We start from the raw sequence: 18,338 nt of genomic DNA on the forward strand, positions 1-18,338 counted from the left end.
ACAATGTTTAACCACTTAAAGCGGTCTGTGGTTTTACTCTGAGTCTGATGCATTAGCAGCAGCTTACTGATATTTTCTTCTAGACTTTTGTCTTTATACTGTGTATTTTTAGCCATAATCAAAGCATTATACAATACCACTACAAATTTACAGCTAAATGACAATGTAAAGGTTCCTCTGTTGTGATGAACCTTTAAAGCTGCACATACTTTTTACTAGGCTTTATTTTGTTTAAGATGTCCTGACCAGCGTCATAGCAAGCAGAATGGTGGCTTGGCTGCTGTATTGTGACGAACAAATTTGCTTTGCTAAGAGGAGCTTTATGGGTATAAGACCACTCTTATTCTTTATATTTAAATTTGTCTATTGCTATACTAAGAAAGGAAATTATTGTGTTCCTCTTCTGTACACACACATTCGCATACTGCTGTGATAACTGTGGCCACACTAGATATATGAGAAATAAAACATCTTTACATAAATAATCTATCATAATAATAAATAATCTATCAATCAATCAATCAATCTATCAATCAATCAATCAAAAATGAAAACATGTCAAAACAAAACATAAGCAAGCTGAAAATGTAAATATTATTTATGTTTGGGAGCATCCTGAGCAACAATAAGTGATTGTGGGCGTTAACAATTATTAAAAATGTTTGGAAAAACATGAATTACATGTTAAACATGAAGAATTCTTTCAGTGTTGTGGTGATATGTCTATAATCCCAGATTAAATTGGGTGCTGTTGTGTAGACAGCTGGTACCTGTGGTCCTTGCTGTCCAGGATCACCTTTCTGTCCACTCTCTCCTTGAGCGCCCAGCACATGAATGAATGAATGAATGAAAAATACTTTATTAATCCCAAAGGGAAATTCAATATTGTAGTAGTAGTAATTTTTTAGTAAAACAATCACATTAATTAATTAAGGGCTTTGTTCTTCAGCCTGATAGCTGCTGGAAGGAAGGATCTTCTGTATCTCTCTGTCTTGCATCGGACTTGAACAAGCCTCCCACTGAACACACTCTGTTGTTTCGTCACGGCGTTGTGTAGAGGGTGTGAAGGATCTTCCATTATCTTCGTCAGCTTGTACAGAATTCTTTTTTTGATGATCAACTCCAGCGGCTCCAGAGTTACTCCAAGCACAGAACCAGCTTTCTTGATCAGTTTGTTAATTCTTTTCAAGTCTCTGGTTCTGATGCCGCTGCCCCAGCAGATTGCTGCAAAGCTGATTGCACTTTCAACAACAGACCTGTAGAACATTTGCAACATTTTGGTGCAGACGTTAAAAGATCTCAGCTTCCTTAAGAAGTAGAGTCTGCTCTGACCTTTCTTGTAAATGTACTCAGTGTTGCTTTTCCACTCAAGTCTGTTGTCCAGCTGAACTCCAAGGTACTTGTATTCCTCCACCACCTCCACCTCCTCTCCCATGATGGAAACACTTCTATGTGTGTTTTTGTTCCTCCTGAAGTCAACAATCATCTCCTTTGTTTTCTTGGTATTCAAGATGAGATGATTGTCACCGCACCATTTCACAAACTGACCGACCAGTTCTCTGTACTCTGCTTCTTGTCCATCACTGATACACCCAACAACTGCTGAGTCATCAGAGTATTTCTGCAGATGACAGAACTCAGAGTTGTACTGGAAGTCTGAGGTGTACAGCGTGAATAGAAATGGTGTAAGTACAGTCCCTTGTGGTGTTCCAGTGCAGCTGACCACCATCTCAGACACACAACCTTTCAGTCTCACAAACTGTGGTCTGTTTGTGAGGTAGTCGTAAATCCAGGTGGTTGTGGAGGGATCCACCTGGAATTTCTGCAGCTTCTCACACAGCAGAGCAGGCTGAATCGTATTAAAAGCACTTGAGAAATCAAAGAACATGACCCTCAAAGTGCTGCCTGACTGGTCCAGATGAGAGTGGGCTCTCTGAAGCAGGTATATGATGGCATCTTCAACCCCAAGCCCATTACGGTATGCAAACTGTAATGGGTCCTGAAAGGTGTTCACCTGCTTGCTGAGGTGAGCCAGTAAGAGTCTCTCCAGGACTTTCATGACGTGAGATGTCAGGGCGACTGGTCTGTAGTCTTTTGGTTCAGCTGGTTGTGGTTTTTTAGGCACTGGAACAAGGCAGGATGTTTTCCACAGCACCGGGATTCTTTTCTGGCTCAGGCTGGTGTTGAACAGGTGCTGGAGAATCGGACATAGCTGTTTTGAGCAGGTCTTGAGGACTCTGGGACTGACACCATCTGGACTTGCAGCCTTGTTCTGGTTCAGTTTCACCAGTTGTTGCATGACTTGGTTACAGGAGACAGACAGAGTGGAGGTGGAGGCAGAGGAGGTTTCAGGAAGTCCTGATGTGGAGGGAGATGAGGTTGTGTCCAGGTCCTTGACTGAGCTGCAGGGTGACAGAGTGGAGGTGTGACAGGAAAGCTGTGGGCTCATGGAGGGTGTGTGGCTAGTTGGGGTTGAAGCAGGAGGTGAGCTAAACCTATTGAAGAACATGTTCAGTTCATTCGCTCTGTCCAGACCTCCATCAGTCTGATCCTCCTTTATCCCGAAGCCAGTGATCTTCTTCATTCCTGACCACACATCCCTCACATTGTTTTTCTGAAGCTTACTTTCCAACTTCTTCCTGTAGTCCTCCTTGCACTTCTTCATTTGTGTTTTAAGTTGTTTTTGTGTGGACTTCAATAACTCCCTGTCTCCATCCCTAAAAGCTTTCTTTTTGATGTTCAGCAGCTTTTTCAGGTCACTGGTGATCCAGGGTTTGTTATTGGGGAAGCACCTCACTGTTCTTGTTGGAACGGTGCTGTCCACACAGAAGTTAATATAATCTGTCACACACTCAGTCAAGGCATTGATGTCATCTCCATGAGGTTCACATAGGACGTTCCAGTCTGTAGCCTCGAAGCATCCTCTCAGAGCATCTTCAGCTTCATTAGACCAGGTTCTAATAGCCTTTCTAATGACTGGTTGTTGCTGAACGATGGGCTTGTAGGAGGAGGAGAGAAGAACTAGGTTATGGTCTGATCTTCCTAAAGGTGGCAGGGCAAAGGAGCTGTATGCATTTTTAATATTTGCATAAAATAACTCCAACGTTTTGTTTTCTCTGGTGGAGCAGCTGACAAACTGTTGGAAAGTTGGTAGAGTTGCAGAGAGGGAGATGTTGTTAAAATCTCCAGAGATCGCCACAAATGCGTTTGGATGTTGTGTTTGAAGCCTGGCCACTACAGAGTTAATGACATCACAGGCTGCGTCTGGAGCGGTACCAGGTAATATATATACCGCTACCAGAATAACGCATGTGAACTCTCTGGGTAAATAATACGGGCGGAGACTCACAGCTAGCAGTTCAATGTCTCTTTTGCAGATCTTCTCTTTAACAGTGACATGTTCAGGATGACACCAGCGCTGGTTTACCAGCACCGCAATTCCACCTCCCTTCAGCTTCCCACTGAGTTGTTTACTGCGGTCTGCACGGACCGTCCTGAAGCCGTGTACAGACGCATTACAGTCTGGGATGTGTTCATGCAGCCATGTCTCGGTGAAGCACATAATACTGCACTCTCTGTATTCTTTAAGAGACCTGGTTAGCACCTGAAGTTCATCAATTTTGTTAACTAGCGATCTCACGTTTCCCATAACAACCGTTGGAAGAAACGGTTTGAATCGCCACCGTTTTTCTCTCTGCCTCGCTCCTGCCCTGCATCCTCTTCTCTTTCTTTTCAACTCCGTTGGGATTTGAAGTGTTGTTTCACTGATAATCTTGAGTTTGGAGAGTTTTATCAGTTGATCCCGATGGTAAACAAGTCTCGTTGCCATGGAGACTCACAATAACAAGTCTTGCAAAAAAGAAAAAATATTCAGAAAAATCTCCCGTATAGCACAGCCTCTGACCAGCGAGAAAAAATCTACCCGAACAGACACAGATTGACAGCTGATGTCTTAAAAAAGACGGCTATATTGCAAAAAATCACAAGTTAAAAACAGAGCTACTACAATTGCTGCTGCCACCTAGCGGCGCATTCTAGAATAGTTTAAAGTAACATATAAAGTTGGAGCTGAAGCCTGAACACTGAGACTGAGAAGATGAAGACAGAAGGTCTTGTGTCCTACTGGAGATCCAATAATGGAGCGCCCACTGGGTCCTTGTGGTCCAGGGGGTCCCTGAGGTCCAGGTACACCTGTATCTCCAACAGGACCAGCTGGTCCCTGAAGAGAAATAGAGACAAAGAGGAAAGAAAAAGATCTACATTAACTTCAGCAGCCTGATGTTAGCTGAGACTGGTCATGTGGTCCAGTTTCCTAAAAGCTGCAGTGATGATGGGTTAACCTGACAACCGTCAGCTGATGTTAGAAAGGTTTAACAGTCAGAGTCAAACCAGAAACAGTCCAGATGCTGGATGAGTCATAACATAAAAACTGATTCATATTAAAACTTCTACTTTAGGTCAAATCTATTTTTATTTCAGTTTGATTCACGTTAATTTAAAATGTACAAATCCGACTACATGAAAATATTAGAAGCAAGAAGAATAACTTTTCTTTCTTTGCAAGTTAATGAAAACTAGCAGATCAAATCTTTCTTATTGATCAGTAAAGTTTCAAAAGTTTCATTTCCTGTAAAATTTGGTATCAACAAATGAAGACAGTGAAAAAATATCTGTATTGATAAGTGCTCAGCATGACACATTTGTGGTAAATATAAAACAAGAACAAAAACTAGACTAAAGTCGAACATTATTACACATTATAATTAGACATCTAAATGTTGTGCAGTTCATTCTTTTGTAAGTATTTACTGAAGCTGAGAGGAGTTTCAGGGCACTTAGGAGGTTAAAGACCTGGCTTTGCAACTGCATGAGGCAGAAACGCCTTAACAATGTGGCAGTTTGTCACATTTTCTCACATACATGAAGAAAGAGTTGATGCCTTGAACAGGAAGAAACTCTGCCAGGAATTTATCTCTGCTAATGATCGCAGACAACATGTGTTTGGAAACTTTGGTTGAGTTCATGATGTTGACCCTTCTGCGGTCTTGCTGTTCACTTTTCATTTACAAAAAAAATTTCAATGGTTCTGTGTTACACTTACTTAAAATTAAATTTAAGACTTGACTACTTACACAGAATAATATACATTTTATTCAATTTCTTCCCACCTGCGATGCCAGTTTGACCTGCCCACCATTAGGTGGTGCTATGTAAATGATGATATTCCATAAATATGTGTAAAATTGGTGGTACTGAAGTTGACTAACAAGGTGAAACATAGAAATGGGTGATAATGTTTTACTACATGCTTTACAACCAGTCAAACCAGAAAATGAAACATTAAGCTTAAAATTAGCAACAGAAAACTTGAAGAACTTCTAGAAAACACAGTGAGCTGAAAGATTAGTGTTGTGGAAATTTCATATATTCCCTTTAATATTGTGTTATACTGATCACTCTCAAGGTAAACAGATTGTTTAAGTTCTTGGTAACAGAGATTAATGCTGAGTAGCCTGTTGCTATCGTAAGCTGATGCATTCCTTAGAGCAGTTCACACTGACCTGTGTGACTTATCTGGATACTAGCCAGATATCATCAGGATGACCCAGCAGGGCATCCTGCCTTAATGTCACTGGGGTTGTTTATGTGCTCAATAAGTGTCTAATCCTGTGTGAGGAACAGACAATCTCTTTGTTTTTATCTTACAAGATATATGAAGTGCTGTGACATGATCATTCTACTTAAAAGATGTTGCCTGTGTGTTTCTTATCAGATTCTCTTCAGATCTCTGTGCTGTCAGACCTCTGAACAGTCTCTGGAATTGCAATTCTATTCTTTCTATTCTTTGTATTCTTATTCTGTATTCAATAAACTTGTAATCATTCTTCACTTCAGAACCAGACTCCTAATCCTTGACAGAGTAACTTTTTGCCTCTACATTAGTTTTATATAAAAAAAAAATACTTCTGCCCCCCCCCCCCCCCCGCCTTTGAAATCAAAACTTCATTCCTGCTCAGATCACTTTACTTACAATCAAATTGAGCCAATTCATTGTCATCTAATCTGTATTTGTGTAAGCCAGATCATAATAATTAATAGTCTAGTTAAGAAAAACCTACAGATTGTTTTTATTGTCATTTAACTTGGCTGTAATTCAAACAGTTTAGTAATGTCAACTAATATTTTCTCCCCTGCAGTTTGATCTATTAACACAATATAAAAGAAATAATATGTCAGGTGGAAACCAAACATCAAAATGCAATTAAATAATATAAATCAAGTTTTTATTCCAGGGGGGAAAAAAGCTTTTTAGGCCCAACTGCTGACTGAGAAAATACTTATTTTTAGGTATTGCTGTTCAGAGATGAAACTTAGGTTGTGTGTGTTTATCTCTTCCTGCCACAACTTCCTCTGTACTTCATGTTGAAACCAGTGTAGCACAAAACAGAAACACACAAGGAAGTCTTGGTTCTTGTTGGCCTGAAGATGCCTTCAAGAAGCCAGATTTTACTGCAACTGTGCGATACAACAACGGAGTTTGAGAAGATGACGGGATAAAAGTGGAGGGAGGTGATGTTTACAGGGATGCTGTCACCTTCACTGGTGGTCAGGCTGGTCCACCATGGAGGTAAATCTATGCTGGAGTTCACCAGTGAATATTTAACATGTTTAAGCTGGTAAATATTGAGGATCCAACATTTTCAACAGCACAATGACATTTAAGGATTTTGTCTACAAATTTACAAACATACAAGGAAACAAGAGAAAAATTATTTCTACAGATGGAAATAAATTGTGGACTTGTTGATGCATGCAAGTACTTTTCTCTGAAACTAAATCACAAAACAAGTTTTTACTTCAGTGAAAATAATCTGGATTTTGTGCCACGTTTGTTAAATTAGCTGATATTACTACTTCACTGTCTCCTTAGTTTCTCGCTGCCCTCTGTGCACTTTAACTATTCGGCTTCTCTTGAGTTTTCTTTTGTTTTGCATGACTAATGTTTACAGTTATTTTGGATTATTTCATTCAGTGTATTTTTTAAACTAAAACTTTCCACTTCTCACTCCTATTTGCACATGTAAATATGTATGTAAATATGCATAGGTATGCTGCTATTCTTTTATCTTATTTAAACTCTAAAGATTTACCTTTTTTATTCTATTCTATTTTTATTCTATTTTATAAATATTTAGCTTATTCTTTTTATTCTTAAAGGATGCAGGTACAGAAAACACATTTCACTGTACAATTGTACTATGTATAACTGTGCATGTGACAAATAAACCTCTTTGACTTATTTAGTTTTCTGTCATTTAAAAAGATGTATTTAATAGTGCTGGGCAACGATTAAAAATTTTAATAGCGATTAATTGCATTTTTACGTGCAAAATGTATCCTTCCTTTAAAACAAGGCGTACAGCTATATAAAGAAAATACAGTAAATTTTGGTTTACAAACACGACATCAGGGGTGTCCAACCTGCGACTCTGGAGCCTCAAGTGGCTCTTTGGACCTTCCACAATGCCTCTAATAATGTGGCTAAAATACTTTTTAAATCTATCTTTCTTGCCATTAGGTTGGAAACCAGGGCCTTTCTTTTTTTTTTTTTTTTTTTTTTTTTTTTTTTTTTTTTTACATCATTTTCCACAAATGTCTATCCTTTTTTTTTTATAAAGGTTTTATGTTTTTCTTTCTTTTAAAACCTAAAAATAGAAATAAAAATGTGTTTCTTTAAAAATAACAAATAGTCTATGGTGGCTCTTCATTTAAAAATGAAGTCTCATAACATTTGCGTCTCTAAAGAAGTTTTATTTAGCTGGCTGAGGGAAAAATGGCTCTTTGGATTAGAAAGGCTGCAGACCCCTGCACTAAACACATAAACAGATTTAGCAGCAGTTTTTTTCTTTAAACAGCAACAATTAAAATATTTCTTCATATATATTTATAAAATCAAATATTTATGACAAAAAAGGATGAAATGTTCAGGATTTACTAACTAAAAGGTAAAAAGTCAGCAGGATGGATTTAAAGCTGTGAAGCTGCTTCCTTCTAAACACAGAAGGAACAATATGTGATGAATATCAGCATCAGATGAACAGACAGAAAGCAGGATGAGAATCTCACAGCTTCTAGATGGTGAGGAGAGAGAAATATTCACAATATGTACAATAACTTCCATCCATGCACCTTCGGTGCTTCATTATCCAGATTTTTGGACTATAAATTCTCTAAACTTTCATTTTTAGCTTGACTGCACCTGTAGCCTCCGCTACCGGGAGTTAAGGGGTTAACATCTTTTTTCCGGGTGTAACATCAGATGTGTAAATGTAACTGTAAACATGTGTGGTATCCACAGAAAGAATCTCAGCTAACAGCTCAGCAAAACCATTTCTATGACCACCAAACACAGTTAAGACAACAAACAATTCAAAGTCCAGAGGGGTATTGCACGAAACCAAGATAAGAGATTAAGCCGGGATATGTTGGTTATTGAAGTTTTAAAATATTATTTGTTGGCTTTAAAAGATTTGTTCACCACCTGTAAATAAATCATCAGAAGGAAGAGTGTTCAAAAATCCACATTTTTAAAAGAAGGCAAAAACACCAGAGATTGAGTAGAATTGACAATTCTTTGTTAAGCCAGTAATAAAAAGCAATACATATCTCTTAAGAGGAGGCCTGTTAGCTTTGCTTCTGGTCAACTAATACACGAAGTGTCGGGACCCTTCGGTTCAGCCAAAAGACCCGCCTACCTAAATTATCCTCCTCATTTATACTGATACAATGCATTGTGGCTATGTGCGTGCATGTGGTGCGCATTCATGTGAATGTGTATTTTGCAAGGTGGTCCTTCCTTCTTCCGGGAATTTGATTCCTCCAGATCCTCCTTTTGGGGTACGTCAGAGCTGAAAGGAAAGAAGATGCTTCGCTCTGCCCTGTTATCTGTCTGCCTTTTTGTGCTGACTCCCTTCTACCTGTTCCCACAGTTTTACACAAAGGCTGTACTTTTTAATAATTTCTGAGTTACTGGGAAATTCCGTTCTGCTAGGAGTGAATAGATAAGCAAAGAGATGTAACAATATTTACGACCACTCCCTACTGGACATCCAGAACATTGTCAAGGTCGCTAGTTCTTAGCTCTTTTCTCAGTATTGAACTCAGTAACCCTGTATGAGTTTGTGTCCTGTTTTGTGAATGCATTATCTGTGAGCTGTGAAGGAATAATAACCACAATATAATAATGTAGCTCTATTAATTAAAAGCAGAGCCTAATGCATGTTACTAAAATCTAAGGATAAAATGTAAATGAATAAATGAATAAGAATGCTTAAATGAGTAAATGAATAATAAATGAGTAAATGAATGAGAATGCTTATAAAATATTTGCAACATTATCCTGGCTGAATTTAGCCCTAAGTCGGTTGCATGAAAGCAGCTCAAACTAAACCCGGCCAAGTTACTGTGGTGATTTATCCGCTGCAGCTAGCCTGCTCCAGACCAGGCTAACTTCCGGAAGATTAATCCTAGCGAGTCACCTGCATGTCCAACGTCAATTCTGTGAGGAATTAATGTGTTTTACAGCATGTCCATGGTCTTCCTAAGTATGGCGCGTCATTTTAATCATCCAGTATTAAAATATTACATATACAGTCACTGTACATTTAATCGAAATCTGTTCGTAATCGCAACAGCCTTTTTATATGGATTCGAGTTGCAGTATTATTACTTAGACCAAGTGTTATATTGCTATGCTAATGAAGACTGCTCGTCAAATTGCTGTCAGAGGTTTTATAAATATGTGTTTTATTGCATTAATTGATATTACAAAACACAGCGGATGAGGTTACAAAGGTGTATTCAAAGAAATCCGTGACGAGGGCAATGTAGAATATATAGGTCCAACTCCCCTTCACCTGGTCACTCTTCATAATGGCTTGTCCTTTTTCGGAGGATGTGCTGGACGAGGAAGCCCGCATCCTCAGAAGAGCATTCAGACGTGAACGAGTCTTCAGGGACAGGTCAGATCCCCTGGCCTTTGGAGATGACTATGTCATTGAGAGATACAGATTTTCGGTTACTGGATTTCCAGGTCCAGTTTTCTGAGTGTCTGGCGTTTAATCTCAAGATCCAGCTCCATTCCTTGGAGCTTGCTCTTTTTGAGTCAGCTTTTAACATCTGCCAGCTCTATCTCTCTCTTCAGGTGCCCTGAATAAAGCGTTCTGACAGTTTGTGAGGTCTGTGAAGGAAATGTCAAATAGCACAGCAGGATTTGTGCATAACGTAGATTTACTTTAGCCAATACTCACAATGTCACCAGCATCCGGGTCCTGCTACACATTTTCTATTAGCATCACATCACTGACTTCATATCCTTCATGGAATAAATAAGCAGGCCAATCCCATAAAACTGGCATGCCTCAAGCCTTCTGGACTCCACTGACACAGTCTCCTCGTCTGCAGACGTGCATTCTGCAGCTGCAGATGTGCCTTCTCCCTGCCGTATACATGCAGCGAGAGGACTCGGATTAAGATTTCACAGAACATACCAAGCCTGTGATTTCAAGACACTGTACTAACCGGATCATCTTCTGGTGGCTCCAAAAGTCTAATTGTGTTCCCAGACACTGCAAGGTTATCCAAAGTCAGACACTATATTATATTTGATTGTGTTCCATGTGCAGTAGAATTGCAGTACGTGATGTACCTTGCATGAAGCGGACAGTTTCTGTGGCTGGGACAGAGTCAGTTACTGTCCCTCCCTGGATCCCCTCCATCACTGGCCTCCCTTTATTTAAATGGAGTGCCAGTTCCTCTGCTGGAGTCACATCCTGGCTTGGTGGGCCGCCCCCTGTGCCAGTTCTATAGGCCTTTTTTTAACTGCTACAATCATACAGACATTGAACATGTCAGCAGACACCTCATCTATTCACCTCATTTGTTCACGGCTATCTACTTTGGAGTCACTTACCAGCCTGCAAAATGTTCTGATATTTAATTTTTTCTTGCTGCCAGGTCCTTTTATGGCCAGACAGGTTTGTCCTTTATGAAGGACAGAAAGATAAAATAGATAAAAACGTTACATGAGAAAAATAGATTAAATGACACATTGTGGATAATTGTTTGCTCTACATTTCCTGAGTAACATGCACCTGCTTGTCACTCTTAAAGTATACAACAGTTAGTGGAGTAACTTTAATTGTAGCCTAATTATGACAGTTCCAGTGGAGCACTGTTTATTTATTGTACAGTTTTTGACTACTTACGCATTGAGCCGGTCGGCTATTGTCTGCCAGGCTCTCTCGCGTTCTTTACTTATGGCATTGGTATTGCCTTTTTTCCTTATAATATCCTTTACTTCGTCAGCGAACTCCGTCAGGAGCTGTTGTTCAGCGGCCGTGAAGTAGGACGCGCGACTTTTATCGATTTCCCCATCGGTGATTCTGTGAGCGATCACGAGGTCTGCTTCAGTATGCCGTGCACACGCACTTATCCCAACTATCTTCACCTGGCTTAACCTAGCCGCACCTTCTCATCCTGGCTCAGCAAACGTGCAACCAATTAAGCCAGGATAGGCCGCGCAAGCTAGGTCAAGCTGGGCTTGCTTAATTATCCTGGATTTCTTTATTCTGGTTTCATGCAATACCCCTCAGGTACACAAAGTCCGAAAAATATGTAAACACAGATGATGTCTCCTCATGAACACGAACAAACGACTTCTCTACTGAAAGCTCACATCTCACAGATTCCACAGCTGGAAGTTTCATCTCGCTATGACCAAGATTCACCGAGCCAGAGGCAGAAGAAGACCCGATTTATGCTTCATGTTTGTAAAAGTCAGAAAACATGTCTTACCTTTGCTGTCTTGCCGAAATTAAAACCGCATTTATTTAAAAAATAATAAATAAATCACAATGTTCTGTCCATCTGTATGAGTTTTGACAGACAAAGATAATTGTCGGTTCTTTTTCTTCTTTCTTAAGTTCCAGACAGAAAATGTGTCTTCACTTAAATAAACCCGTTCTCTCCTGATTACATCAGACGCATCGCTGAAGCAAGGAAGGGAGACATGGACGCCATGTTTCTGTTATCAATGCCAGCGGCCAGAAGAAAAAAAAAAAAAAAAAAAAAACTTAATGCACGATTAAATAAATCAACGGCGTTAATTAAGCGTTGCGTTAACACGTTAACGTGCCCAGCACTAGTATTTAATCTTTATTCATACAGGTAGTGAGCTGGAGACACACAGGCTCATTTAAAAGAGAAAAATAAACAAATGAATGAAAGAAAACAAACAAAAAAAACAAGTTACAAACAATTCTAATTATACAGTCTTTGAATTAGAGTTTACGCAAAAGTGTAATCTGGTTAAATACAAAAACCAAGAATAATTCAGGGAGGTTATCTCCAGTTCCCTTAGAGTAACTTGTAATTAAACAAGGTGGACAGCTTTAGATCCCGTGTCCTGTTCCAGCAGTATCAAAGTCCCCCTTCTGGCAGGTTTCCATAACGAGTGAAATTGTTGCCTTTGGTTGATGTTGCAGTGGGATTTAATTTTGTGCTAGTAAATATTAAAAGGAATGGACGCTCTTGCATAACTAGCAAATAAAATCATTCTTACTGATCTATGAAGCTTCCTGTTTCATGTCCTGTGAACGTATCGGAAAACGATGCCAGTGAAGAATATCTGCAGCGATAAGAGCTCAGCACACTACACTTACGATAAAGATCAGGTAAAGATTAATGGAGTAAACCAGTTCATTTTTACACATTAGAGATTTAAATTCATTTTTAGTTTTTATGCAGTCGTGTCTGTACATTTTTAGTGTTTTTATGACATCATATAACTTGACTGTAATTCAGAGTTTAGTGATGTAAAGTAATATTTACTCCTCTGTAGTCTCGTCTATCCATGTAAAATCTGACAGCTGCAGATAGTAAACAACTTTGATTCCACTAGTGTCGCTAAAAAACAACAATAACATTTAAAGTGGAAACCAAGAACATCAAAATACAATTAAACAATTTAAATCAAGTTTTTTTTAATAAAGTTTCTCTGGGCCCAAAAAGTAAAAACCTAACTCGATCAAACAGTTAAGCGGCCTTTAGTGGTCAGTGATAAAAATTTGGCAGCGTTTGTCTTCCTGCCACGACTTCCTGTTTAAGCCTGAGCAGCACATGCAGTAACAGTGCGACACTCACGTCTCAGTACTTGTAAACATGAAGATGTCTTCAAACATTTATGGATCCAGATTTTGCCATGAACGTGTGACACAGCGAAGGAGTCCGGGATAATGATGAGGAGAGAAAGGAGAGAATGGTCGATATTTACGAGAGCGACGTCAATTTCTCAGGTGGTCAGGCTGATTCTTCAACACATTGTGGAGGTAAATCTGCAAGATTTCAGAGTTAATATTAAATATTATTTTAAATAATTTAGATTTAGAGATAAAATATTTATTTTCATTTATCAGATTCAGCAAAATCAGCTGAAACATCACTCAAAGTAAAATTATTAACTCATAAAGTCAGAACTTCCTCATCTGCCCTGCAGAGCTAAGCATGGCAGTCCCATCTGCAAAGGTTTAAAAGCTGCAGAAATAAACACGTTTATCTGCCTGTGCGTCAGTTTGGGAGGCCTCTCAAGTGAAGGAGAGAACAGAGTGGCTTTGAAGAAAATAGCGAGAGACAAACAACTGGTCACATTTATGGCTTGAAATTTTACAGTCTTTGTACATTTTTACTGTTTTGTTCTTCCAGCCATTCAGGGTGAGTCTGTATTATTTACACTCCTGCTGAGCAGGTTCTGTATTTACTAAATGTGTGCTACATGCATCATGTTTGTTGTCAGGTTGTAGTGCTAATAGCAGCTAGCCTGGTCAGTTAGCCTAACATTGAACAAAACTGAATGGTTTTCTTTATGTTTTTGTTCTTCCTGGTTCACGCTTTGCAGTTCAGAATGATACAATATTTTAAAATTTAAATGTTCCGTTATTATGATTGATCATTAGCCCAACTTCTTAGGGGCCCCTTGTAAGTTTGTGCCTACGTGCAGTTTGAGGTGTGTGTGCTGGTAGTGACAGCTCTGCCAGCTGTGACTGTTATCAGCTGCAGTATTGTGCCAGGCCCAACTCCGGGTAGCAACCTCAGAGGTAAATGAAACATAGTGTTTCTAACGTGAGGTAGAAGTCATACAAATGTTTATATCAAAACCAGCCATGATAGCCTCCCCCTCCCAAATAACTAGTCTAAAACTTTACCAAATCATTGTGAACATATCAGTGACAGAAAGCAAAAGCAAACAGGAAGCAACATTAAAAGAAATAAAAAAACAACAAAAAAACATGGAAGTTCTTCTCCAGATGGACAAACCTAAGTCAGCTGGAGGAGAGTTGTGTGTTCTTTTGCAGCCATCCCATGAACGTGTTTAAGCAGACTGGTGCTGATTAAAAGTTGAATTATTCTTTCACTGTTTCATTCATCCTTCCTCCTGAACTAAAACCTTGGACTTGGACAACAGCTTCTCTGGTTTCCTGGTCTAAGCGCTCCATCTTTCAGGTTAATGTTGCAGCTCTTTCTTCACATGAGAAACTGTTTCTACTTGGTTACCAACGCCAAATATCCTGGATCTCACCTTCAGGATCCAGGATATTTGGATATTTGGACAATTTCTATCGTTCACTTTGTCTTTGCAGGAACACACACACACAACCATCTTCCAGCTACCAAAAGGAATCCTTTCAAAGCTGTTGCAGTAATTCTGGGCATCCTGTGTCTCCTGCTAATAGTGGGAATCAGTATCCTGTTCAAACCCTGTAACAATCTGTTCTCCAATTTGAGGTTGTCAGTTACTCAAAGCCTTGATGAAAGTCTCTTTGTACCAGTTTATTTTATGATTTTTCTCAGATGTTGCAGCTGTTTTAAAAGAAAAAGAACCAAAAACAGAGTCTGAGGAGCTGATAAGACACAGTTCTGATGACCTGAGCAACAATTTCTGCAGATTCAGGAAAGAGAACCAGACAGACAAGGAAAAAGCAGGTGAGAAATACTAAAGAAATCTTGTTAAATGACTCTTATTAAAACATGACTTAATAAAACCTGATTGACAAACACATCTGTTTGAAGAATGGCACAGGATTGGATGTCATTGTTACTACATGTCTACTGAGAAGAAAAACTGGACTGAGAGCCAGAAAGACTGCGAGAGAAGAGGAGCAACCCTGCTAATAATAAACAGCAAACCTAAACACGTATGTATAATAACTGAATCATTTCTAAGTTATTCAGAAATTAAGAAAAAAGCCCCAAAACATTAGAAAAAGAATGTGTTTGTGTTGTAATGTAAATCTGTTCATGTGAGTGTAAATGATGCACTTTGGTAATTAATGTTAGAATTATTATTACAACATTGCTAACATTAAAATTCAAACACTAAATGTGATTTTATTGGTAAAAAAAGTAAGTATTAAAATTATAATTTTAAAGATAATCTGTTTCTCTGAAAACCTGCAAAGGAACTTTTAACTAATCTGATTAAACGTGGAGATAATGAAGATTCCTGGATTGGTCTGGAAAGAGTAGAAACAAAGGATTGGAGGAAGAAATGGCAATGGGTGGACGGATCAGAGCCGACATATACGTAAGAAGATATTTTTCTTTTGATGTTACATTAAGGTCAGACACATGTATAAAAATACACTTTCAGGTAAAACTGTGAACACATTTAGATTTAATGGGAATTCATGTTCAAACTTTTGACTGTTACTGTTTGAATATTCATCATCAATACCTCTGGCTAAAACATCTAAATCAGATGAAACTGTAATCATTTACAGGCAACATGAACTGAATTTTGTCTAATATTTGATAAAAGAATCTTAATTCAAATTAATTTGTATTTAAGTCTCTTGTGACAATTCAAGGGGACGCCTACAATTTTGTATTAATTTTTCTATTAATCAAATCTGAAATGACAAAACAAACAAACAAACAAAAGGTAACTAAATTATTCAACTAAACCAACTGGAAGAGGCATAAACTGTTTTGTGGCTTTACTTCTGACGGTATGATTTTCATTTAACAGGGTCTGGAAAGTAGACGTTAATGTGAACCCTGACGAGATTTCCAAAGTTTACACTGAACCACATGGAAAATGGAATTATGTCACAAATGGCTCAAAACACTGGATCTGTGAGAGGAAGCTATATTAGGTTTCTTATGAACATGTAGCCCAACATGTACCGTTTAAGTATAAATTTTGGATCTGAATCTTTTCCAACTACTTTTTGTTTCTTTTTATTTAAATGGTCAATTATTTCTGCTCTTAATAAAAACCATTTAATGAAGCTGATCATAAGAAAAAGAACTGAATGTTGTCACTAAAGGCTCCTAACAGGGAAAATAACATATGTTGGCTCTCAGAGGAGCAGAGGCTAAAACTGCAGTTTGTCCTGATGTAAACATATAGAGGGAAAGAAATGCAACAGATGGCAGGTTTTAATTATTTCTTTCTTACAAAGCCAAACTTGGACTGACAGTAGAAGTAAAAGGGTGTAAAATTTGCTTGGAAAGTTGTAATACGGTGGTAAAAATGTACTAAAACCACTTCATATCTTGTCAATGTGGCACATGTGTGAAAACCATACATATCAGACAAATTTAGCATTTTATACATTCAGCGGTATTTATTGCACAAGTTAGCAGATGATGCTTTGAAAGGTTGCAAGTTTAAAAACTTTGATGTGAACTTTGCAAAAACTAAAAAATCTTTAAGTGGGGGAAAATTTGCCTGCATGTTTGTTTTAAATGGTTCAAAGATGGCTAACTGATGGCTTTGGAAATTTGATGCATATCTAAAATGTATGTCAGGGTTAGAATAGTTCATCATTCATTCATTCATTATCTTGACCGCTTATAAGGGTCGCGGGTGAGCTGGAGCCTATCCCAGCATTTTAACAGGTGAGAGGCAGGGTAAACCCTGGACAGGTCACCAGTCTGTCGCAGGGCCAACACAGATAGACAAACAACCATTCACACGCACACTCTCTCCTAGGGAGAATTTAGTATAACCAATTAACCTATCATGCATGTCTTTGGACGGTGGGAGGAAGGCGGAGAGAACCCACACATACACGGGGAGAACATGCAAACCCCACACAGAAAGGCCACCACCCCCCAGGTTTGAACCTCCACCCAGCCAAAGCTCGAACCGGCGACCTTCTTGCTGTGAGGCTGCAGTGCTAACCACCACACCACTGTGCAGCCCAGGTTGGAAAAGTAAACTTGTGAAATGTGTTTTTTTCAGACTTTAGTGTTTCAGGTCCAGAAATGTGCAAAATGATAAATCAGTGTGCAAATGAAAGAACACAGAAAAACATAGTTTTGAGGTTAACCTTCTGTTTTCCAGTGCTCCTATGAGAAAAAGCAGAACGTGGTTAAAAACACTTTCAGTTTCTTTAAGTGATAGAAAAAAAAGAATAAGACTAAGTGAAATTTCCCAATTTGTACAAGTTGCTAATCTGGTTTATATCTATGTGCTGGTGTGTTCGTGTGTACCACTTCTCAGCATGAACATAGCAGCAGCTAAGAAGAAATCAGCAAAATTTGTTTTTCTTTGCCAAAAAAACACTGATGAAACACACACACACACACACACACACACACAAGCCTGCTGCTTAAGTTTTAGCCACTTCCTCAAAGTTCGTCTAATAATATCAGACTGAAGTGTGTACAGGAAATAATGGCTGCACCAATAGTATTGCTGTTAACTTCCTTAAATTTACAGGGCGTATCTGCCAGTCAGTGTTGCGTGTGGTAGAAGAACAAATAAGAGCACCAACACGAAGCACACAGCAAGTGCAGCAACTGCTCAGCTGTCTCAGTTGTTCGACAATGTCCTCAGATATTTATGCCAAACCAGATTTGTCAAAAAAGGTGAGATACACCAGAAAGGAGCGAGAAGGTGGAGAAGAATGGGAAGAGAAGGAAGTGAGCATCTATGAGACTGCAGGCGATGTTGTGGATAATCGGACTAATTTTCAGTCACAGGATGGAGGTAAATAAATAATGATGTTAAAAAAAAAATTATTCAAACATGGTGGAGGAAAGTATGAACCCACTGTTTGCTTTAATCTGGGATCTTTGTTTCATGTAGCACCACAGACTCCAAAGTTTCCTACAGTCCAGAGAGGGCTTGTCGGAGGTGTCGTGCTGTGTTTGGTGATGTTAGCTGGGATCATCACTCTGTCCATATACAGTAAGATAAAATACAACACCTCAAAACCAGTTAACAGGATCGTTTGTTCGTCACACACAGAAAGAACGGCTGTATAACCTTT

General features: G+C 38.8%; 2 protein-coding genes across 2 annotated transcripts in view; both read left to right on the forward strand.

Annotated features, from left to right (window-relative positions):
- LOC121656682 (C-type lectin domain family 4 member F-like) overlaps positions 1 to 18,338 on the forward strand; it is a 781,688-nt gene that overhangs the window by 541,445 nt on the left and 221,905 nt on the right. The window lies entirely within an intron of this gene.
- On the forward strand, positions 13,284 to 16,225 carry LOC121656694 (CD209 antigen-like protein 2). The gene is made up of 6 exons (XM_042011817.1): positions 13,284 to 13,388; positions 14,697 to 14,816; positions 14,908 to 15,039; positions 15,127 to 15,251; positions 15,516 to 15,640; positions 16,085 to 16,225. Exons 1-6 carry the CDS (start codon positions 13,319 to 13,321, stop codon positions 16,209 to 16,211), a joined length of 699 nt encoding a protein of 232 aa, XP_041867751.1. The 5' UTR covers positions 13,284 to 13,318; the 3' UTR covers positions 16,212 to 16,225.

The sequence above is a fragment of the Melanotaenia boesemani genome, chromosome 17 (assembly GCF_017639745.1).
Source record: "Melanotaenia boesemani isolate fMelBoe1 chromosome 17, fMelBoe1.pri, whole genome shotgun sequence".
Classification (NCBI taxonomy): domain Eukaryota; kingdom Metazoa; phylum Chordata; class Actinopteri; order Atheriniformes; family Melanotaeniidae; genus Melanotaenia; species Melanotaenia boesemani.